Source organism: Mobula hypostoma, chromosome 5 (genome assembly GCF_963921235.1).
Source record: "Mobula hypostoma chromosome 5, sMobHyp1.1, whole genome shotgun sequence".
In the NCBI taxonomy this organism is placed as follows: domain Eukaryota; kingdom Metazoa; phylum Chordata; class Chondrichthyes; order Myliobatiformes; family Myliobatidae; genus Mobula; species Mobula hypostoma.
In genome coordinates, this window is record NC_086101.1 from 159,212,303 (window position 1) to 159,237,698 (window position 25,396).

Here is a 25,396-nt window from a genome sequence, read left to right on the forward strand (position 1 = left end):
AGTTGCATCACAGGTTGGTAATGGCAACTGCTCTGCCCATGACCACAATAAATATTTGAAATAGGTAATTTTCAATAAATTGATTAATGAAAATTTATCAATTAAATAAGACTAAAAATAAAACTTGAAATAATTGCTTTCCAGACTGACCAAAAACTTGTATATGCTGTGAAATTCTCATGTGCATGATACTACTGAAAAGATACAGTAATCATTAAATTTAAGTATGTAGACTAAGGAGACTGTCAACAAGGGGAACAGTCTACATTTGGGAAGATATTACATGTCAAGAGTTAAGAAAGTGGGTGTAAGCACAAATTTAGTTATTAACTAAACTCAGAGTCGGACTGTGGTCGGGTGCTTCCAGGATGCTGCATCGGCAAGTTTGCAGCGCTGGAAGCTCATGGCAGGGAAAATTTCTTCCTCCTACCGTCTGTGTGAGATGTTGGGGCTATCAGGACTTTGAGCCTTTTTTTTTACCGTGCCCATGGTCTGCTCTTATCAAATTACGGTATTGCTTTGCACTGTTGTAACTATGTGTTATAATTATGGGGTTTTTGTCAGTTTTAGTCTTGGTCTGTCTTGTGTTTCTGTGATATCATACCAGAGGAACATAGTATCATTTTTAATGTATGCATTTCAAAATGACAATAAACAAGGACTGCGTGTCCTCATAATGTAATCTAATCTAATAGCTCTACAGTCACCTGGCAAGGTTGTACAGATACCCCTGTTTTAACAAATCGGATTATGAGTTGAATGAGAATGGCATATCTAGTAGCTTTCTTATAACCATGACTTTCAGGTTTTTCAGCATTGTCAAAGCTATCCAAGGCCCAAGCAACGGGGTTCTGTCTCACTATATGTCAAGAACAGGGAGAATTTATCAAGTATAGAGATAGTTAGCATCCATTGGAAATATAGTTGGGAGCATATAGTATCATTGCTGAGGTTTTAAAACTCTTCATAAGGGAACTCAGTTTACAAATTCACAGCTTTATCCCCTATATCAGGGAAGTGGAGTATGTGCCATTTACCCTCAGATACCACAAATGTGGCCATCTTCAAGAAGGGAGACTAATCGTATTGAAAGAACTGCAACCAGGGAGAGTCATTTCAAGCGTTCTGCTCCTCCCAGTGCTGATGAATTGTTTCCCCAATTAAGTATGGATTCAGTCTGTCTAGAGTAGGGGTTCCCAACGTGGGGTCCAAAGACCACTCGTTAATGGTAGGGTTCTGTGGTATAACATAGGTTGGGAACCCCTGGTCTAGAGGCATACTGCATATAATACTCTCTGTGTAACAAATTGAGGAAAATTGTAGAAAGCAATTTCAAACATAATACATGGCTATTCTTGACCTCACAAAAGCGCAAATTTGTTATCTATTATCTTGGGAGTGTTATGTGCTGACACTGTATGCTAGGCTAAACAAAGGCTTCATTCCTTACTTTGATTATTAAATTATTCTTAAAATATTTTTAAACATACAATGCCTTGAAAAGTATTCAGGCCCCACAACTATTTTCACATTTTCCTGTCTCATTTTCTAAATGTAAAATATATTGAAGTAGGATTTTGAGCTAGTCTACAAAATATTGTGCATTACATGAAATCAAAAGGAAAATTCCAAAACCTGTCAACAACTACAAAAAATTAAAAACCGAAATTGTGAGGCTGAAAAATTACTACACTAACTTTCCTTGGGTGTAATACTGATTATTACCTTACCAACTCAATCAATTTGTTGATGTACAAAACTGGAGGTTCTTCTGTTTTTAATGAATTCAGAAGAATAAATAACCCCTTCTCTGTAAGGTCCAACAGTATGGTAGATTTTCATAGACCAAACCAGAATTATGACAAAAGAACATTCCAGACAAGTCAGGGAAATGGTAATAGTGGAGCACAAATCTGGAGAAGGGTCCAAGACCACTTCAAAGGCACCATCTATTTTGGAGCTGAGTGCAGTCCATCATGAAAACGTGGAAAAAATATGAAACCACAGCCACACTGCGTAGGCCAGGCCACCTGTCTAAACATAGTCACTGGAGAAGAACAGCACTTGTAAGAGAGGCTGCTGTGATGACAACAGTCACTCTAAGTGAGCTGCAGAAGTCAGTGACTACAACTGGAGATGAAGTTCATGACTTCTCAATTTCTAAGGCCTTGCTCAAAAAGGATTTCTGTGGAAGAGAGGCAAGGAAGAATCCCTGGCTTAAAAAAAAATACTGTCACCTTGCTCGTAAAGACTTTGCAAAGCATCACTTAGGAGATACAGTAAAGATTTAGGGGAAGGTCTTATCAGATGAGACTGAAGTGGAACTTTTTGGTCCCAACACTAAGTGGTGCGTGTGGCATATATCTAATACTGTGCATCAACCATGTAACATCATTCCTATTGAAAAGAATGGTGGAGATGGCATCATATTATGGGGATGCTTTTCAGCAGCAGGGACTGGAAATCTGGTCAGGATTGATGGGAAGACGAATGCTGCTAAATACAGAGAGATCCTGGATAAAAACCTGCTAGCCTCTGCCAGAAAGCTTAAACTGGGGAGGAAGTTTGTCTTTCAGCAGGGCAACGATGCAAAGCACACTGCCAGAGCAACTATGAGGCTTCCATCGGTCAGAGTTGACTATGGATATTGCATCCTAGCTGGATAGATACGCAAGCCTGGGCAGAACGATATGGAGAGCAAGCTGTTGCCCATGCAGCAAGCCCCCATCTCCACGCTTCTGATGAACCCAAAGGAATGGCAGAGACCAATGCAGTTTGGTACCAGCAGTGTTGCAGAAGTTGCCAGTCACCATTGAACTCAATGTAGGGCTGCCTTAGGGTCTCCAGCTCTGGATTTTTCCCTCAGGGTTTACTTCCAAAGGAAGTGAACTTACTTACTAGCTGTCTAGATATGCAAGCCTGGGCAGTACAATATGGATGCAGTTTGATACCAGCAGTGTTGCAAGAGTCGCCAGTCAGCATTGAACTCAATGTAGGACTGTTTTAGGGACTCCAGCTCTGGATTTTTTCCCTCAGGATTTACTTCCCTGAGGAAGTAAACTTACTTACTTGCGGCTCTACCATGAGTGGGTATAACTGCAAGGCAGTGGAAGTTTGAGATCAGAGTTTTCCTTCTAGATGAGCTGCCAACTATGACTGATGAGTCCCCTTTGCCCAAAGTGACTGATTTTAAGATGCCAGTAACTTGCATTTGCCCCTTCTCCTGTCAGTAGAAATGATTCCAGTGGGCTTAGTAGCTAAGCCACACATTAAGGCCAGGAGCTGGACTTGACCGTCAGAGGCCTTTTGAGGCGCACGCCATTGGAACATTTAATAGGTAGTGGGAGCATGAGATTCACAAGTAAAAATTATCAATTAAATTGATCAAATTCCCTGGTTGTAATACTCATTTATGTGAACAAAGGGTTGGGGGCAGAATACTTTAACAAAGCTCTGTATTCAGTAGTAATTAAAAGTTAATCTTTTTTTGATTAAATATCTGGCTTTCATGTAACTTCATGGATGACTACAGGTTGTAGCTGGTTAGTGAATTAAATCCTTTTAGTTACCATTATTTCAAAATGTGATTTCTTTTCAATTGTAGACGAAAGAAGAGGTGGCTAGCACTTTGGAAGCTGTACAGAACATTCAAAGTATCACTCAAACACTGCAAAAATCTAAGGAAATCTACAGTGCCAAATGTTTAGAGTATGAAAAGTTAAAAAAGGAAGGAGCAACACAGAAAGAAATAGAAAAGGTTTGTTTTTAAAGCTATTTTGATTTCAAATTTGCATTGTTAACCTGAAATCTGATTAACTGTAATTTCTGAGGTGAGTTGTCAGTAAGGGACTTATTGGTATAGCAAAGTGTGTAGTTAATGTACATGCTATTTCTAGTGTTGCATATCATCAGCAATTTAAAGGGTAGGAGAAATGTTCCCAGAGTTGTAAATCTCCACAAATAATTTCCTGATTTCCTTTGCTCCAGTATTGGGCTCATGAAAATGGGAGTTTAGTACTGACCACTGTAAATTTTTCAGAAACTGCTGCACTTGTGTAATAACTGCAATTGAATACATAACTGAAAGTTACCACTTGGACTTATCCAGCAATTGCATTGTTACCTCTCCAGTTTGGAAAGGGAACAATTGCATTTTAGCTACTGAAAGTAATAAATTGTTCTTAAATAATTTTAAATTACTTGTTTTTCTATTTATAATGTCCTTATTTTCTAACCATGATTTGATGCAGTGTCTGTTTATTGTTTTGCTAAATTAAAATGTGTAAGTGTATTAAAGTCAAAGCCATGCCACACGATGCACTTCTTGACAAACTGTTTTAGCACAATTACACCTTTCATGAAATAGAGGCCTTAGAAAAATAGAGGGCTATGCGCTACAGAAATTCTAGGCAGTTTCTGGAGTAGATTACATGGTCAGCACAACATTGTGGGCTGAAGGGCCTGTAATGTGCTATAGATTTCTATGTTCATTCTATGACTATGCTCACACATGTCATATTCCACAAAAAGATGAACAAATCTAATCTTACATATTACAGTCCCATCAGCCTATTTTCAGTCATCAAAAAAGCAGTGAAAGACACCATTGACGGAACTGTCTAGCAATACTTAACAATTAGCCGACTTATTGATATTCAGTTTGGTTTTCCTCTGACCCACTCAGCTCCAGATACTACCTTATAATACATGGAAAAAAGAACTGAAATTCCAGAGGCGAGATTAGTGTGACTATCCTTTACACGTGAATGTGGCATCAGTAAAATTGGAGACCATAAGATATAGGAGCAGAATTAGGACATTTGGTCCATCAAGTCTGCTCCGCCATTTCAACATTACTGATTCATGATGAACCTCTGCCTTAAATGTACCCAATGACTTGGCCTTTACAGCTGCCTGTGGCAACGAATTCCACAGATTCACCACTCTTTGGCTAAAGAAATTCCTCCTCATCTCTGTTCTAAATGGACATCTCTCTGTGTCCTCTGATCTTAGACTCTCCACCATAGGAAACATTCTCTCTAAACAACTCTGTGGAGGCATCTTAACATTCGATAAGTTTCAATGAGATCCCCCCACATTCTTCTGAATTCCAGTGCGTACAGGTCCACAACCATAAAATGCTCCTCATATGATTTCAATCTCAGAATAATTGTCGTGAATCTCCTTTGAACCTTCTCCAATGTCAGCACATACTTTTTTAAATAAAGGCCCAAAACTGCTCACAATACTCCAAGAAAGATCTCCCCAGTGCTTTATAAAGCCTCAACGTTACATCCTTGCTTTTATATTCTAGTCCTCTTGAAATGAATGCTAACATTGCGTTTCCCTTCCTCACCACTGACTGAACTTGCAAATTAAACTTTAGAGAATCCTGCTTGACAACTCCCAAGTGCTATACACCTCAGATTTTCGAATTTTCACTCCATTTAGAAAATAGTCTACACTTTTATTTCTTCTACCAAAGTGCATGACCATACACTTCCCAACACTGTATTCCACCTGCCACTTCTTTGCCTATTCTCCTAATATGGTTAAATCTTTCAGCAGCCTCTTTGCTTCCTCAACACTACCTGCCCCTCCACCTGTCTTTGTATTATCTGCAGACTTGGCCACAGAGCCACCAGTTCCATCATCCAAATCTTTGACCTATAAGGTAAAAAGGAATGGTCCAAAGACAGAACCCTGTGGAACACCACTAGTCACCAGCAGCCACCAGAAAAGATTCCCTTTATTCCCAATCTTTGCCTCCTGCCAATCAGCAAATGCTCTTTCCATGCTAGTATCTTTCCTGTAATATAAATGGGCTTTTAACTTCTTAAGCAGCCTTGTGTGGCAACTTGTCAAGTCCTTCTGAAAATCCAAGTACACAACTTCCACCAATTGTCCTTTGTCTAGCCTACTTGTTATTTAGACCATAAGACAAAGGAGCAGAAGTCGGCCATTCGGCGCATCGAGTCTGCTCCGCCATTTTATCATGAGCTGATCCATTCTCCCATTTAGTCCCACTCCCCTGCCTTCTCACCATAACCTTTGATGCTCTGGCTACTCAGATACCTATCAATCTCTGCCTTAAATACACCCAATGACTTGACCTCCACTGCTGCCCGTGGCAACAAATTCCATAGATTCACCACCCTCTGACTAAAAAAATTTCTTCGCATTTCTGTTCTGAATGGGCGCCCTTCAATCCTTAAGTCATGCCCTCTCATACTAGACTCCCCCATCATGGGAAATAACTTTGCCACATCCACTCTGTCCATGCCTTTCAACATTTGAAATGTTTCTATGAGGTCTCCCCTCATTCTTCTAAACTCCAAGGAATACAGTCCAAGAGCGGACAAACGTTCCTCATATGTTAACCCTCTCATTCCCGGAATCATTCTAGTGAATCTTCTCTGTACCCTCTCCAACGTCAGCACATCCTTTCTTAAATAAAGAGACCAAAACTGCCAACAGTACTCCAAGTGAGGTCTCACCAGTGCCTTATAGAGCCTCAACATCACATCCCTGCTTTTATACTCTATTCCTCTAGAAATGAATGCCAACGTTGCATTCGCCTTCTTCACTACTGACTCAACCTGGAGGTTAACCTTAAGGGTATCCTGTACGAGGACTCCCAAGTCCCGTTGCATCTCCGAACTGTGAATTCTTTCCCCATTTAAATAATAGTCTGCCTGTTTATTTTTTCTGCCAAAGTGCACAACCATACATTTTCCAACATTGTACTTCATTTGCCACTTCTCTGCCCATTCTTCCAATCTATCTAAGTCTCTCTGCAGACTCTCCGTTTCCTCAGCACTACCAGCCACTCCACCTATCTTCGTATCGTCAGCAAACTTAGCCACAAAGCCATCTATTCCATAATCCAAATCGTTGATGTACAATGTAAAAAGAAGCGGCCCCAACACGGACCCCTGTGGAACACCACTGGTAACTGACAGCCAACCAGGATAGGATCCCTTTATTCCTACTCTCTGTTTCCTGCCAATCAGCCAATGCTCTATCCACGTATGTAACTTTCCCGTAATTCCATGGGCTCTTATCTTGTTAAGTAGCTTCATGTGTGGCACCTTGTCAAAGGCCTTCTGAAAATCCAAATATACAACATCCACTGCATCTCCCTTGTCTAGCCTACTGGTAATTTCCTCAAAAAATTGTAATAGGGTTTGTCTGGCAGGATCTTCCTTTAAGGAATCCATGCTGAGTTCTGCCTATCTTGTCATATGTCTCTAGGTACTCTGTAACCTCATCCTTGACAATCGACTCCAACAACTTCCCAACCACCGATGTCAAGCTAACAGGTCTATAGTTTCCTTTTCGCTTCCTTGCCCCCTTCTTAAATAGCGGAGTGACATTTGCAATCTTCCAGTCCTCTGGAACCATGCCAGAAACTATCGACTTTTGAAAGATCATCGCTAATGCCTCCGCAATCTCCACAGCTACTTCCTTCAGAACACGCTGGTGCATTCCATCTGGTCCGGGAGATTTATCTACCTTTAGACTATTCAGCTTCCTGAGTACTTTCTCTGTTGTAATTGTGACTGCGCACACTTCTCTTCCCTGCCGCCCTTGAGTGTCCGGTATACTGCTGATGTCTTCCTCAGTGAAGACTGATGCAAAATACTCGTTCAGTTCCTCTACCATCTCCTTATCTCCCATTATAATTTCTCCAGCATCATTTTCTATCGGTCCTATATCTACTCTCACCTGTCTTTTACTCTTTATATACTTGAAAAAGCTTTTAGTATCCTCTTTGATATTATTTGCTAGCTTCCTTTCATAGTTAATCTTTTCCCTCTTAATGACCTTCTTGGTTTTCTTTTGTAAGGTTTTAAAAACTTCCCAATCCTCTGTCTTCCCACTAATTTTTGCTTCCTTGTATGCCCTCTCCTTTGCTTTAACTTTGGCTTTGGCTTCTCTTGTCAACCATGGTTGCATCCTTTTTCCACTCGAAAATTTCTTCTTTTTTGGAATATACCTGTCTTGCACCTTCCTCACTTCTCGCATAAACTCCAGCCACTGCTGCTCTGCCGTCTTTCCTGCCAGTGTCCCTTTCCAGTCAACTTTGGCCATTTCCTCTCTCATGCCACTGTAGTTTCCTTTACTCCACTGAAATACCGACACATCAGATTTCGGCTTCTCTTTTTCAAATTTCACAATGAATTCAATCATGTTATGATCACTGCCTCCTAAGGGTTCCTTCACCTCAATCTCTCTAATCACCTCTGGTTTATTACACAATACCCAATCCAGTACAGCCGATCCCCTAGTGGGCTCAACAACAAGCTGTTCTAAAAAGCCATCTCGCAGACATTCTACAAGTTCTCTCCCTTGAGATCTCGTGCCAACCTGATTTTCCCAATCCACTTGCATGTTAAAATCCCCCACAATTATCATAACACTGCCCTTCTGACAAGCCTTTTCTATTTCCAGTTGTAATTTGTAGTCCACATCCCTGCAGCTGTTTGGAGCCCTATAAATAACTGCCATCAGGGTCCTTTTACCCCTGCTATTTCTTAGCTCAACCCATAAAGATTCTGCACCTTCCGATCCTATATCGCCTCTTTCTAATGATTTAATATCATTTCTTACCAATAAAGCCACGCCTCCCCCTCTGCCTACCTTCCTATCCTTCTGATACACCGTGTATCCTTGGATGTTCAGCTCCCAGAGACATGCATCCTTTAGCCAGGTCTCAGTGATGGCCACAGTATCATACCTGCCAATTCTGTAGCTGCACGACAAGATCATCCACCTTATTCCTCATGCTGCGTGCATTTAAGTATAACATCTTAAGACCAGTATTTGATACTTTTCGCTTTGATTTCACTGCAACTCATCCCAATGGCTACAAATTTGCCCCATCACCTGCCTCTCTTTCCTGACATCTTTACTGCTCACTATCTTACATTTATTTCTGTTCTCCCCTTCCTCCGCTGTGTCATTCCGGTTCCCATCCCCCTGCCAAATTAGTTTAAACCCTCTCTAACAGCTCTATTAAACTTTCCCGCCAGGATATTGGTCCCCTCCGGGTTCAGGTGTAACCTGTCCTTTTTGGACAAGTCATACTTCCCCTAGAAGAGATCCCAATTATCCAAGAATCTGAAGCCCTGCCCCCTACACCAGTCTCTCAGCCACGCATTCATCTGCCTGATCCTACTATTCTTGCCCTCGTTAGCACGTGGCACAGGTAGCAATCCCGAGATTACTACCATGGAGGTCCTGCTTCTCAGCTTCCTTCCTAACTCCTGGAAATCTCTCTTCAGGACCTCCTCCTTTGTCGTATCTACGTCATTGGTACCAACATATAACAAGACAACTGGCTGCTCACCCTCCCCCTTCAGAATATTCAGGACCCAATCCGGGACATCCCGTACCCTGGCACCTGGGAGGCAACACACCATGTGGGTATCTCTATCAGGCTCACAGAATCTCCTGTCCGTTCCCCTGACTATGGAATCCGCTATGACTACCGCATTCCTCTTCTCCCTCCTTCTCTCTTGCACAACAGCGCCAGGCTCAGTGCCAGAGACACTTTCCCTAATAAGCAGTAGGTCATCAAGCTGCAGCTCCAGATCCCTAACATAGTCTCTGAGGAGCTGCATCTTGGTGCACCTGGCGCAGATGTGGCCATCAGGGAGGCTGGAGGTCTCCCAGGATTCCCACATCTGACACCCTGAACAAAGCACTAACCTTGCAGGCATGCTATCTAATTCTACAGGAATGAAACAGGAAAAATAAGTCCACTCACCCACTTACCTCGCCAAACAAACGAACTTTTTAAACCGTTAGCTTCAAAGAATTCCAACAGATTTGTCATGCAAGATTTTCCCTCAAGGAAACCATGCTGACTTTGGCCTATTTTATCATGTGCCTCCAAGTATCCCAAAACATCATCTTTAGCAATCAATTCCAACATATATAGGGCATACTTTAATGGAAGAAAAGGAATACGTGTAATAAGGAAAGCAGGGTAAAGCTCTGTACTTGATAGAATTATATTTAGCACAAGGGGAAATTATTGTAATTCTAGGAGGTGAAGCACCTCAGTTCCAGGACATTGATGCATCCTAGAACCAATCACATTGAGCTGCTTCATACTTCATATTGTTCATGTTACATGAAGTTCTTTGTAGCAATACCACAAAGACAGGGCAGTGACTATTTCCAAAAACAGAAAATTTAATCATCTTCACTTGCCATTCCATTTCAATATCATTGCTGAACCCCTAACTCTGATATATTTGGGATTTGTCTGTGACCAAAACCTGAATTGGATCAGCCATGTAATTGCTTCGGTGACATAAGAGGATCTGGGAAAGTTTTAACGCTGTGTTGGATAGCAGTCAATAGGCTGGTTCCCTGTGACAGGAATTTTTATGCCTTTGGCTTATTGCTTTAATATTATTTTGCCATGTTAAAGTAGGATTAATTATAAAATCCAAACTTGCAAAAGTATATTCTTGTTACATGACCACATTCATGGGGTATTGTTTAATTTTCATGGGAATTATGGTTCTTTCAGAAGAATTGTCAAATATTTTTCTTTCAAATGGTGCCTATTTAAAAGAAGAAAAAGTAGAATTTTCTGTGAAATGTATAAATATCCAAGCTAATCTAATAATTTAATGATCAAAGTAGCTAAATTTTTATCTAATGTTTTAGGGTGTAATTAAGATCTCTCTTGTTCTCACTGTCTCGCTATTAATGTCAGTTTTTCTATTCTATTTGTATTATTTGTATAATGTATTCTATTTGTTTGATTTCACTTCTCTCCAGATTGCTTTTTCCTGTTTCTCTCCTTCTCCCTCTTTATCTCCGCTCTTCTGTCCTTTTCCCGATTTTCTTTTCTTCTATTTCCTAGAGCTATAGAATCATACAGCACAGAAATAGGCCCTTGGTTTATCCTATCCATGCTGACCATCTATACTAATCCTGTTTTCCACTGCTTGTTCTGTAGCCTTGGCAATTGAAGTGTTATTTTGAAATTTCTTAAGTGTTATGGGGGTGCCCAACACCCTCAGACAGTACATTCCAAACTCCAACCATTTTCTTGGTGAATTTTTTTTCTTGTAAATTTTACCCTCATTCCCTTAAATCTGTAGGCTCTGCTTATAAAGCCTCTGATATAGAACATAGAATAGTACAGCACAGTACAAGCCTTTCGGCCCACAATGTTGTGCCGACCCTTAAACCCTGCCTCCCATATAACCCCCCACCTTAACTTCCTCCATATACCTGTCTAGTAGTCTCTTAAATTTCACGAGTGTATCTGCCTCCACCACTGACTCAGGCAGTGCATTCCACACACCAACCACTCTCTGAGTAAAAAACCTTCCTTTAATATCCCCCTTGAACTTCCCACCCCTTACCATAAAGCCATGTCCTCTTGTACGGAGCAGTGGTGTCCTGGTGAAGAGGTGCTGGCTGTCCACTCTACCTATTCCCCTTAATATCTTGTATACCTCTCTATCATGTCTCCTCTCATCCTCCTTCTCTCCAAAGAGTAAAGCCCTAGCTCCCTTAATCTCTAATCATAATGCTTACTCTATAAACCAGGCAGCATCCTGGTAAATCTCCCCTGTACCCTTTCCAATACTCTCACATCCTTCCTATAGTGAGGCGACCAGAACTGGACACAGTACTCCAAGTGTGGCCTAACCAGAGTTTTATAGAGCTGCATCAATACCCCGCGACTCTTAAACTCTATCCCTCGACTTCTGAAAGCTAACACCCCATAAGCTTTATTGACTACCCTATCCACCTGTGAGGCAATTTTCAGGGACCTATGGACATGTACACCCAGATCCCTCTGCTCCTCCACTCTACCAACTATCCTCCATTTACTTTGTACTCTGCCTTGGAGTTTGTCCTTCCAAAGTGTACCACCTCACACTTCTCTGCGTTGAACTCCGTCTGCCACTTCTCAGCCCACTTCTGCATCCTATCAATGTCTCTCAGCAATCTTTGACAATCCTCTACACTATCCACAACACCACCAACCTTTGTGTCGTCCGCAATCTTGCCAACCCACCCTTCTACCCCCACATCCAGGTCATTAATAAAAATCACAAAATGTAGAGGTCCCAGAACTGGTCCTTGTGGGACACCACTAGTCGCAACCCTCCAATCCGAATGTATTCCCTCCACCACGACCCGCTGCTTTCTGCAGGCAAGCCAATTCTGAATCCACCTGGCCAAACTTCCCTGGATCCCATGCCTCCTGACTTTCTGAATAAGCCTACTGTGTGGAACCTTGTCAAATGCCTTACTAAAATCCATGTAGATCACATCCAGTGTACTACGCTCATCTATATGACTGGTCACCTCCTCAAAGAACTGTATCAGGCTTGTTAGACATGATCTGCCCTTCACAAAGCCATGCTGACTGTCCCTGATCAGACCATGATTCTCTAATGCCCATAGATCCTATCTCTAAGAACCTTTTCCAACAGCTTTCCCACTACAGACATAAGGCTCACTGGTCTATAATTACCCGGACTATCCCTACTACCTTTTTTGAACAAGGGGACAATATTTGCCTCCCTTCAATCCTCCGGTACCATTCCCGTGGACAACGAGGACATGAGGATCCTAGCCAGAGGCCCAGCAATTTCTTCCCTCGCCTCATGGAGCAGCCTGGGGAATATTCCGTCAGGCCCTGGGGACTTGTCTGTCCTAATGTATTTTAACATCTCCAACACCTCCTCTCCCTTAATATCAACATGCTCCAGAACATCAACCTCACTCATATTGTCCTCACCGTCATCAAGTTCCCTCTCATTAGTGAATACCGAAGAGAAGTATTCATTGAGGACCTTGCTCACTTCCACCGCCTCCAGGCACATCTTCCTACCTTTATCTCTAATTGGTCCAACCTTCACTCCTGTCATCCTTTTGTTCTTCACATAACTGAAGAATGCCTTGGGGTTTTCCTTTACCCTACTCGCCAAGGCCTTCTCATGCCCCCTTCTTGGTCTCCTCAGCCCCTTCTTAAGCTCCTTTCTTGCTACCCTATATTCCTCAGTAGACCCATCTATCCTTGTTTCCTAAACCTCATATATGCTGCCTTCTTCCACCTGATTAGATTTTCCACCTCATTTGTCACTCATGGGGCAGAGTTCACTACTGTCTGTCATTTCAATGGCCCTCACAATTTTGTACACCTCTGTTAGGCTCCCACCTATCTCCTCATAACAGACACCTCATCACAGGTAACATCCTGAGGATCTCCTTTGCATCCTCTCCAGAGCAATGACTTCCTATCTATACCATGATCATCAAAACTTCATTTAATGTTTCTGATATGTGTCACCAACTTTTTGTAAAGCTGTCGATAATTTCCCTACTCAGATATTTGATGCCCTGCTTAATGAAAGTTAGTATAGTGTGTGCCATCTCTACCACTCTATCTATCTCTGCTATCAGTTTGAGGGACTTCTTCTCCCTTTCTTTTCAGTCCTGATGAAGGATCTTGGCTCAAAAAGTTCACTCTCCATAGATACTACCTGACCTGCTGAGTTCTCCAAAATTTTGTGTGTTGCACTGAGGTCTTTTTGTTCCTCAATATTCCCTGGCGTCCTACCCTTATTAACATCCAAATTGCATCACTTTGCATTTTATCAGAATTAAGTACCCCGCCCCGCCCCCGTCTTCACTCCAAACATTTTTATCAGATCATAAATCTATAGCCTGAGACTGTCTCTTAAATAAAGCGTAAATATATGTAGGGCATATTTTAAGGGAGAAAGAGGAATGCTTGTAGTTGAAAGGTTACAGATAATCTATTTGCAGTATTGAAAGCCAGAGCGCCAGAGCAGATAGTGGAGTGTTTGTTGAGAAATCTGTTCTTAAGCGGACAGGGATTGAAAGGTTGAGCATAGTGCAACTAATGTTCTGGGTTGTATATTTTTCAGTGCAAGGAGCATTGGAGGAAAAGTGGAAGAGCTTAGGGCATGGATCAGCACATGGAATTAAGACATTGTAGCCATTAGTGAGATTCAGTGCAAGAGAGGCAAGTCTAGCAGCTCAATGTTCCAGGATTCTGTTGTTTTAGACGTGATAGAACAGGAGGGGTGGGATTTCTAGTCAGGGAACATGTCATGGCAATGCTCAGACACAACAGACTGGAGAGCTTGTCAGTCAGTTTGGATTGGCAAAAACATCTCCTCTATAATCTCCATCAGCACAGGTGCACCACAGGGCTGTGTGCGTAGCCCCCGCTCTACTTGCTTTACACCTATGACTGTGTGGCTAAGTACAGCACCAACACCATATTCAAGTTTGCTGATGACGCCACTGTTCTGGGCCATATCCAAAGGTCGTGATGAATCAGCATACGGTGGGGAGATTGAAAATCTGGCTGAGTGGTGTCATAATAACAACTTCTCATTCAATGTCAGCAAGACCAAGGAACTGATTGTAGACTTCAGGAGAAGGAAACCATAGAGGTCCATGAGGCAATCATCATCAGAGGGTCCAAGGTCGAGAAAGTCAGTAACTTTAAATTCCTGGATGTTGCTATCTTAGAGGACCTATCCTAGACCCATCATATAAATGTATTCCTAATCCCTAGGACAAATCCCTAGGACCTGGCAAGGTGTTCCCTCGGACCCTGTGGGAGGCTAGTGCAGAAATTGCAGGGGCCTTAGCAGAGTTATTTAAAACATCTGTAAGAATGGGTGAGGTGCCAGAGGATTGGAGGATAGCTAATGTTGTGCCATTATTTAAGAAAGACTCCAAGAATAAACTGGGAAATTATAGGCCGGTGTGCCCGATTTCAGGAGTAGGTAAGTTATTGGAATGTATTCTAAGGGACTGGATATATAAATATTTGGATGGACAAGGACTGATTAGAAATTATCAACATGGCTTTGTTCTTGGTAGGTCATGTCTAACCAATCTTATGGATATGGGAAAATTGATGAAGGCAAGCCGTTGGCTGTTGTGCAAGACCAAGGTCCCACATGGGAGGTTGGTCAAGAAGGTTCAGTTGCTTGACATTCAAGATGATGTAGGAAATTGGAGAGAAACCAGAGGTTGGTAGTAGAAGATTGCCACTTTAACTGAGGCCTGTGACTAGTGGTGTATCACAGGGATCAGTGCTGGGTCTGTTGTTTTCTGTATCATAAGACCAAAAGATATAGGAGCAGAAGTAGGTTGTTCGGCCTATCGAGTCTGCACTGCTTTTCAGTCATGGGCTGATCCAATTATTCCAGTCATCCCCACTCCCCTGCCTTCTCCCCATACCCTATGATACTCTGGCTAATTAAGAACCTATCTATCTCTGCCTTACCCTAGGGTAATTTCATTACATATGCCGGTGATAATAAACGTGATTCTGATTCTGATAATGTGGTAAATTGGATAAGCAAATTTGCGGATTTCACCAAGATTGAGGGTGTAGTGGACAGTGAGGATGACTTTCAATGCTTGCAGTGGGATCTGGAACAGCTGGAAAAATGGGCTGAAAAATAGCAGATAAGTATGAGGTGTTGCACTTTGGGAGGACAAACCTAGTCACCTTACATGGTGAGCAGTAGGGCACTAAGGAGTGTGGTAGAACAGAGGGATCTAGAAATACAGAATTCATAATTCCTTGAAAGTGGCATCACAGGTAGGTAGGGTCATAAAGGCACATTTTGGCACGTTGGCCTTCATAAATCATAGTATTCGGTATAGGAGTTGGGACCTTGTATAAGAAGTTGTTGAGGCCTAATTTGAAGTATTATGTGCAGATTAGATCACCTACCTATAGGAAAGATGTCAATAAGATTGAAAGAGTGCAGAGAAAATTTACAAGGATGTTGCCAGGATCTGAGGACCTGAGTTATAGGGGAAGGTTGAATAAATTAGGACTTGATCAGAATCAGATCATGATAAATAAATATAGAGAAAAAATTGAGTTTCATTAAGTATATGTATGTATATATATCTATTAAATGCTTAAGTTAAAATAAGTAGTGCAAAAATAACAGAAATAAAAAAGTAGTAAGGTTGTGTTCATGGGTTTACTCTGGAGGGTAGGAGAATGAGGGGAGATTTGATAGAGGTATACAAAATTATGAGGGTATAGATAGGGTAAATGCAAGCAGGTTTTTTCCACTGAGGATATGTGAAAATAGAACTAGAGGTCATTGGTTAAGAGTGAAAGGTTAAATATTTAAGGAGAACATGAGGAGGAATTTATTCACTCAGAATGCTGAGAGTGTGGAATGATCTGCCAGCACAAGTGGTGGTTGCGGGTTTGATTTCAACATTTAAGGCAAATTTGGATAGGTACATGGATGGGAGGGGTATGGAAGGCTATAGTCTGGGTGTAGATCAAAGGAATTAGGCAGATCAATAGTTCATCATGGACTAGGTGGGTCAAAGAGCATGTTTCTATGCTGTAGTGTTCTATGACTCTCCAAATGGCTATGTAGATGTGTCTTGCCACCCTTTTAGAGTTAATTCCTGATTTGAGCTCAATCAAGAAATCATAAGTCAGGTGAAATCATAATCATAAGTCAAATCATAAGACAAGTGTAGTTAACAGAATAGACTATAAATGTAGCACTGGCAGGCAATTTGGCCCACTATGTTGTGCCAATCTTGATGCCAATTTATACTAAATGTCCTCCATATCTTTCCATTTCCTATTATTCATGAGTCAATCCAAAAGCTCTTAAACTCACCAAACTACCTGCTTCCACTACTGGCCCTGGTAACCTATAGTAGGCATCTACCAATCTCTGCATTAAAAAAACTTACCCTTTAAACTTCCCCCCACCCCCCCGCCCAACTTTAAAAGTATGTTCCCTAACTGTTGGAAAATTGTTCAATGTTTAAAGAAAGATCTGATTTGAAATAGTGTTTTATAATTTGTTCTATGTCTCTAAATTAATCTGCTCTTTGTGAATATGTATGTCCCATTTTGGTCAAAACAGTATATCAATATTTTTGTTGAATTTTGTTTTTATTCAGGCAATTGTAAAATCTAAGAAAGCTACAGAAACCTATAAATTATATGTGGAGAAATATGCAGTGGCAAGAACAGATTTTGAACAAAAAATGACAGAAACTTCACGGGTATGTATTTGACTGCTGATTATTGGTGTGCTTTAGTTACTTCATTTATGGTGTAGAGTGAACTATATACTTTTTTTCTATACATGCATGTATTAGTGTACATAAATATTAGCAGCATGGGCATTCTTTGTACATATCCATTAAAGAATATGGAGGGAGGCAGAAAATTTAGGTTGCAGTGAAGATAAATGTCTATGGCTGGTGTATATTAATAAATTACATGGACAGTCAATGATTTTCTGTTGGGATTAAAAAAGAGAAATGATAATGTTTCTGTGTATGGTGTCCTGTTGAGTGAAACTTTTCTTACAATAAGCTGCATGGTTTGCAAAGTGAAGGAGAATATACTTGTGGGTATATCCATATACTCCAGACTGAATAGTGATACATTGTCAAGGAATTACTTAATTATATTGAGCTATGTAACTCGTCAGCAATTTGTTTAGGTCATTTCATTTTGAAAGCTGTATCTAATAAATTCATTAAATCATTTATGAAATTAAAGCAGCTTTAAAATCTGATCAATGCTGATCAAGTGGTGATATTGAAATCTCTCCCTTTCCCCTTACACTTTCTGCTGCCCTTGCAGGAAATGTTACAATTGCCCTTACATCTCTTCCCTTACCACCATTCAGGGATGTAACCACTCATTCAGGTGAGGCAGAAGTTCACATGCATCTCCTCCAACTTTGTCTACTGCTTTTGGTGCTCCTGGTGTGGCCTTCTCAAAATTGATGAGACCAGGCACAGTCTTGGCAACCATTTCACAAAACACCTATGCACAGTCCACAATGACCATCTCCCTGTGTCAGACCATTTCTACTCTCCTCCCCATTCGCACACTGACTTGTCCATCCTTGGCCTTCTCCATAGTTATGATGAGGCCCAATGAAAACTGGAGGAGCACCGTGTCATATTCCACCTGGATAGTTTACAACCCAATGGCGTGAATATTGAATTTTCCAATTTTAGTCAATCCACCCCCACTCCTCTTCCCCCTGAATCTACCCTTTTCTCTGATTTACCAGTCCTCTCATTTTTGTCCTCCTCCTAATCCTCCCCCTAAGTTACTCCTTCACTCATGCTTGTCTCCTTCCCCTCCTGGCTCCATGCACCCAATTCACACACGGGATTCCCCTCCCGTACATCCCCCCTCCATTCCCTATCTGGTTCTAATGGTTGTTCACATTTCCTTTCTCCTCTAATTGTTCCCATTCTCACCTCCTTTTACTTATCCTGGTGGCCTCCTACTTCAGTTTGACTTTCCATTCCTCTTCCACCATGTTCGTCAATGCCCTCCTCTAAAGCCATGATATGGCCACACTCAGGATGGAGGAGCAACACTTTATATTCCATCTGGATAGCCTCCAACTTGATGGCATGAACACCGATTTGTCTAACTTCCAGTAATCTCTCCTCGCTCCCTTCTGTCTTTTTCCAGTCTGCATTCAGGCTCCTCTCATACCCCTTCTTTTCTCCTCACCTGCCCATCACCTTCCTCTGGTGGCCCTCTTCCTTTCCTTTCTCACATGGTCTACTGTCCACTCCTTTTTTTTTCAGCCCTTTATCTCTTCTGTCTATCACCTCCCAGCTTCTTACTTAATCAGCACTCACCCCACCCACCCACCTTTACCCTCACTTGATTTCACCTATCATCTGCCAGCTTGTACACTTTTCCCTCCGCACCTCCCACCTTCTTATTTTGGCTTCTTCCCCCTTCATTTCCAGTCCTGAAGAAGAGTCTCGGTCCAAAATGTTGACTGTTCTTCTCCATAGATGCTTCTTAACCTGCTGAGGTCCTCCAGCATTTTGTGTGTATTGCTCTAGATTTCCAGCATCTGCAGAATCTCTTGTGCTTATTATCTGAATTCAGCTCTGGTAGCACTTTGTATTCCTGCTCGTCTCCCTCCAGCAGCTGTCTTTTATCCTCATACTTCCTCCTTCTCCTTTCCTCCATCAGTTCCTTTTACATTTTCTCTCTCCATGTCTGTCTCCTTCAATCATTCACATGCCACACCCTTCTACCACCACCTATCTGGGAATACCTACTGTAATTTTACACCACTCTTGAGTCCACCAGTTGCTTCAGAGTCATTTTTTACCACTCCCCTTCTCTTTGTTCTGCTGGCCATCTCATTTTTCTCACTGACAAAGGGTATCAACTCAAAATATCAACAATTTATTTCTTCCCAATGAAGCTGCTCAACCGAGTGCTTCCAGCAGATTATGTATTGAACAATATTGAAAGTCTTGTGTGAGCCTTCTGTCTTAAATGCATGATTTAAAAATAAGCTCTGATATGATGCCTTTTGCAAGGATCGACATGAATGATGTTATAAACTGAGTAGGTATTGAATGAGATGAGGTGCGTAGTGTCTGTGGAAACATGCAACAAGAAAGACGTATAGAGTAAGATGACTGAATTTGCATGTGATGAACATTGTGGATGAAAAAAATACCAAAGAGAGTAGTGCCTCAAATGCAGGAAAAGCTGGGAAACAGCAGGCATTGTGAAATGCTCTTATTTGAATGGGAAAAGGCATGCACCTAAGCAAGTTTATTTCTTGTGGTGGCCACAATTGCAAAAGAACAAGTTTTCCATTTGCTCTATTAACCAACATTATGGCTTTCAAGTTATATGCCAAATTAACATTTGTTTAATGCAAGAATTTCAGCACACAAGATGTCTTTTATCCAGTAGAAAATATTATTTTCTATAATAATTATATAGTGGCTTCAAGAAAAGAAGTGATGTCCTAATCCCAAGAGCCAGCTTGACCTAAAACTTGTTTTTTTAAACATGGGTCAATAGTGTTGGAATGATCTTAATAGTGACCTTACCAATATGGAAGGAATGCCACCCTTAAAGAGACCGTATGAATGGTTGCCAGGATAAAATCTTTTTTTTTTCTTTTTCTGAAGCATACATATGGGCTTTTAGAAGGTATGTAAGAGGTTGAGAAAATAGTGAGGATAGTCGTTGGTGAGTGATGGTACTTTCTATTTAACAAAAAATGCCTTGCAGTGCTGATGAGTTATCTGCATCATGAATTAGATGTTTGTTTCTTTATAATACTGCTTGCTATGTTACTATGCTGTGAGAAAATATTTTTAATAGTGGATTTCATCGCAATTTAAAGTTCATAAGTATATCATTGCCCGTTAATGTTTCATCATTTGCAAATAGTTGATTGCCAAGTCATATTTTTGCTGTATGTGGAATTTAAGTAAAAGATAAAGACGTATGTTCAAAGAACATTAATGATAAAGCTTTGTATCCCAGCTATTGGCCATTTATTGCTTACTGCCTAGGTTTATGAATCTTTATACAATAGCTAAATATCATTTCAGAGACACTTAATCTTGTTTATACTTGCCTTTGGTTTCTTATTGAAACTGGGTCCTCAGTGCTTATTCATCAACATAATTTAGAGTAATTCAGTTTTTATGTGTGAGCGTTGTTTTTTGTTTGCAATTAGTGTCTAATCGCAGGATCTTTGGCACTGTCAAATTTAATGGCACAATACTGTGTTATTTGATGTTGCTTAATTTATTTTTGATTGCTGCCTATCATACATTTGTTAGCTTTTTGTTTACACTTCAAATTATGAAAAATGGAATTTAGTTTTAATGTTGTACTTATTTACATCAGAAATTTCAGGAAATTGAAGAAGCTCATCTTAAGCATATGAAAGAAATATTGAGTTCTTTCACACAATCTATAGAAGAAACTCACATACAGATTGGACAGGTAGGTTACTACCTATAATGAGTTATGAAAAATATCAAATAGAATATTGTCAAGTTTTCCAGGTTTCTTCTTGTAACATGAGCCTCAAGAAAATTTGAAACTTAAGGCCATTGATTCACCATCTATCACATTTATAAATTGTGCCAAGAGATATTTTGCGGATTCTGCAGATGTATAACACATAGTTGGCTAGCAATATATGAATTCACCCAGCAAAGATTTAGGGAGAACTAAATCTCTATATGAAAGTGTTTCCATAGAGTGTAATTAGCTATGTATGGCGACCAGTGATTCCCAAGTGTTGAAGGCAGTATAGTGGTGCAGCTAGTAGTGCTGCATCATAGATCCAATGATCCAGCTTCAATTTTGATCTCCAGTGATTTCTATGTAGAATTTGTGTGTCCTCTCTATAGCCACACGTTTCTTCTGGGCCTACCAGTTCCTTCCCACATTTCAATAGTGGGTGGGTTCCTAGCAAATTGGCTGCTGTAAATTGTAATGTAGGTTGGCGGTAGAAATAAGTTAATTTTTGGGAATGTAGGAAGAATAGATAACAGGGAAAATTAATGGGCTTGGACTACTCTCTGAGATGTGATAGACTTGATTAGCCAATTGACCTTCATGTTGTGATGAACATAACATTTTCTATACAGAATATAGAAAATCAAAGCCTCTTTGTGACTCTTCCTTGTACTGTTTGTAGAAATTGTCCTTTCTTGAAGATTTTCTGAGTTTATCAAGAAATTTTTTGACAACAGAACTGAACTATTTGATTGTGACATCCTATGACTTTAATTCAGTATTTTGCACCAGACATCCTATTTTCTTCTATTTGCTGCTCTGCAATTTTACTTTCTAAATATGTATGCATCGAATTTTTTTTTGCTTTTTTTTCCACTTCATGTCTTGCTATTATATCTATTTTACCATTAATACGGAATTATTTACTTTAAGTTAATTTGTAGTTTATCTGCCCACAATCTAATGATGTTTATCTTATTCAATAGTTATCGAACTGCCTCCAGTGATTCTTTTGCCACTCCCTCTTTAGACTGAGAAATAGCAGGATCCCAAAATCAAACCTATACAATGTCACCCTACTTCTGAATTGGTCTAATGAGTACTAATCCTTCTGCCTTTTAACATTTCCAAGGTTTTCAAGACTGTTAGTTGGTTTAGAAGTACAGTGGATTCCATTTAATTGGGCCATCAGTAAATTGGGGCAGCTGCTTTTTTGGGACAACTCTTAAAGAACAAAACTAATTGAGCCAGAATTTCCTTCGTTCATTTGGGACACAATGCCACTAATTGGGACAGGAGACTTGTTGAGCACTTTCTCACTAGCGTCTTTTGTATGCACTTATGTGGCTGTTAGACACTGCACTGTGCTTAGAGTGAACAATTTTTAAATAGTCACTTGTGTGTAAATGTGTTATTGGAAAAAGCATTTAGGCTCAATGCTTTAAGTGGCTAAGAATGGATAGTTTACCAATTGAGTACTGTGCTAAAAGGAATGTATGGATGACTTCTGAAATTTTTAAGAAATGGCTGATGAGTTAAGATATAGAGCTACAGCAGGAATCAAGAAAAGTTCTTCTGCTTGCTGACAACTTTATACTTGATATACTTTTATTGTATGTTCTAGTACCAATTGTTTGGCGACATAAAGTATAAAGTACTTTATACTTTATTGTTGCCAAACAATTGATACTAGAACGTACAGTCATCACAGCGATATTTGATTTTGTACTTCCCACTCCCTGGATTACAAATCAATAGTAAATATTAAAAAGTTAAATTATAAATCATAAATAGAAAATAGAAAAATGGAAAGTAAGGTAGTGCAAAAAAACCGAGAGGCAGGTCTGGATATTTGGAGAGTACGGCCCAGATTCGGATCAGGATCCGTTCAGCAGTCTTATCACAGTTGGAAAAAAGCTGTTCCCAAATCTAGCCGTACGAGTCTTCAAGCTCCTGAGCCGTCTCCCGAAGGGAAGAGGGACAAAAAGTGTGTTGGCTGGGTGGGTCGTGTCCTTGATTATCATGGCAGCACTGCTCTGACAGCGTGCGGTGTAAAGTGAGTCCACGGACGGAAGATTGATTTGTGTGATGTGCTGCACCGTGTTCACGATCTTCTGCAGCTTCTTCCGGTCTTGGACAGGACAACTTCCATACAAGGTTGTGATGCACCCTAGAAGAATGCTTTCTACGGTGCATCTATCACAGGTCCTTTAACATTTGCTGGACGATGCTGAGGATGTTCTACGAGTCTGTGGTGGCCAGTGCGATCATGTTTGCTGTTGTGTGCTGGGGCAGCAGGCTGAGGGTAGCAGATACCAACATAATCAACAAGCTCCTTCGTAAGGCCAGTGACGTTGTGGGGATAGAACTGGACTCTCTCACGGTGGTGTCTGAAAAGAGGATGCTGTCCAAATTGCATGCCATCTTGGACAATGTCTCCCATTCGCTACATAATGTACTGGTTGGGTACAGGAGTACATTCAGCCAGACACTCATTCCACCGAGATGCAACACAGAGCATCATAGGAAGTCATTCCTGCCTGTTGCCATCAAACTTTACAACTCCTCCCTTGGAGGGTCAGACACCCTGAGCCAATAGGCTGGTCCTGGACTTATTCCTGGCATAATTTACATATTACTATTTAACTATTTATGGTTTTATTACTATTTAATTATTTATGGTGCAACTGTAACGAAAACCAATTTCCCCCGGGATCAATGAAGTATGACTATGACTATAAAAATTAGTGAGGGTTTTAGGGGACAGGTCAAATTTCTTTAGTTTTCTCAGAAAGTAAAGGCACTGGTGGGCCTTCTTGGCAGTGGACTCTGCTTGGTTGGACCAAGTCAGGTCATTTGTGATATTGACCCTGAGGAACTTAAAGCTTTTGACCTGTTCCACTTGCGCACCACCGATGTAAATTGGGTTGTGCGGTCCGCTACTCCTTCCGAAGTCGACAACCAATTCCTGTGCAGTACACCCTAATTTATAATGTTTGAGGAACATCCAGGAGGAATTTCTGCCTGCCAATACAACATCCTTTGTGTGGCCAATGGATTTGGGAATCATAAAAAATTTACAGACATACCGCGGAAAATCGTTGAACCACATTCTCGAAGCAATTGAAGAAGATCTACTGACATCTTTTTCAACAGCCAAGAAAATGAGTGCAAGGGTTTATTGTTGGATTACTACTCTACTTCATGCAGGAAGGCAATGAAGGGAGTTCGTTAGGTGTCTCTGCTAATTATACAGTTAAAAGAGCACAGCACTGTATACTGGATGAATTCATCCATTGATAACTATTAGGAACTAATACGCAGTTTTATAGTATTGTAGTAGTATTGATAGTATTCTAATTTGTTCTGTTTTTCATTTAAATACATCATTTGTTACTCAGTTTGTCTTTTTTTAATACATTTTTAACTATTTCCATAAAACTTTGGCTGAATGGGTCACTGCTTATTTTGGGTGAAAATGTACTGAACCTGATGTGTCCCAATTTACCAGAATCCACTGTATTTCATGAAGTGGCCTTGTAAATGATCTCAATGCCTAGGTATAAAATGTCCATGAAAAACATGTTATTGACAACTCTCAAGAAAGTTGGTAATTTTGTCAAATATAGTCAATCCTCCTTAATACCAGTTTACCGACAGGTTACTGTAAAGAAAGGGGAGAAGAGTTACAAATAATAAGTATTAAGTCACAGTACTTCAATAACATATTCTCATAAGTGTAATGGACTAACCTATCAATCTTTAATCATTGTAAAATCTACCATCCATTTTTATTAATTTTCTTTTTTTCTAATTTTGTTCTTTACATTTATATTTTCATTATTTGTTGTGGCTATTTTTAGCTGTCAAGTCCTGTTGAATGTTATTGACTACAGGCTTTCTACAACTTTCACTCCTGTAAGTAAAGTAGTTTCATTACAGTTATATTTTATCTATCATTCAAAAATAAAGTCTTTTTTGTTTTTAGGTACATGAAGAATTGGTACAGAATATCGAGAATACTACAGTTGAAAGTTTGATACAGAAGTTTGCTGAAACAAAAGGCACTGGTAAAGACAGACCTGGTAAGAATCAATTTTGTGTGGTACTGAATTCTCTTCTGTTGAATAGAGGAAAATATGAACATATTTATATTCATATCATTTCTAAATTGAGAATTTTGGCATTACATTCATCTTAACATTTGAAGGAAATATTTCCTTGACTTGATTTCAGAAAAACATGTTTTCCACGAAGCACCAAGATACTTTGAAGCAATATAAATTCAGATTATTTTGTTTCAAAACATTGTGTGTGTGAACTCTGTCTACCTAAGTTGTAGGGGGTCTCGGCCCGAAACGTCGACTGTACCTCTTCCAATAGATGCTGCCTGGCCTGCTGTGTTCACCAGCAACTTTTATGTGTATTGCTTGAAATTCCAGCATCTGCAGATTTCCTCGTGTTTGTAGGGGCTGATTAGCTTTTGCTTTTATAGTTTAATGAAACATTGTATCATGAAAATTCTTTGCTAAA

General features: G+C 40.3%; 1 protein-coding gene across 3 annotated transcripts in view; it reads left to right on the forward strand.

Annotated features, from left to right (window-relative positions):
• The window catches only part of fcho2 (FCH and mu domain containing endocytic adaptor 2), a 223,789-nt gene that overhangs the window by 55,663 nt on the left and 142,730 nt on the right, over nucleotides 1–25,396 (forward strand). For all 3 annotated transcript variants that reach the window (XM_063049223.1, XM_063049225.1, XM_063049224.1), the window contains exons 5-8: nucleotides 3,605–3,757; nucleotides 16,987–17,091; nucleotides 20,744–20,842; nucleotides 24,852–24,948. In XM_063049223.1, coding sequence (XP_062905293.1) covers nucleotides 3,605–3,757; nucleotides 16,987–17,091; nucleotides 20,744–20,842; nucleotides 24,852–24,948 — 454 coding nt within the window. The remainder of the gene's footprint in view (nucleotides 1–3,604; nucleotides 3,758–16,986; nucleotides 17,092–20,743; nucleotides 20,843–24,851; nucleotides 24,949–25,396) is intronic.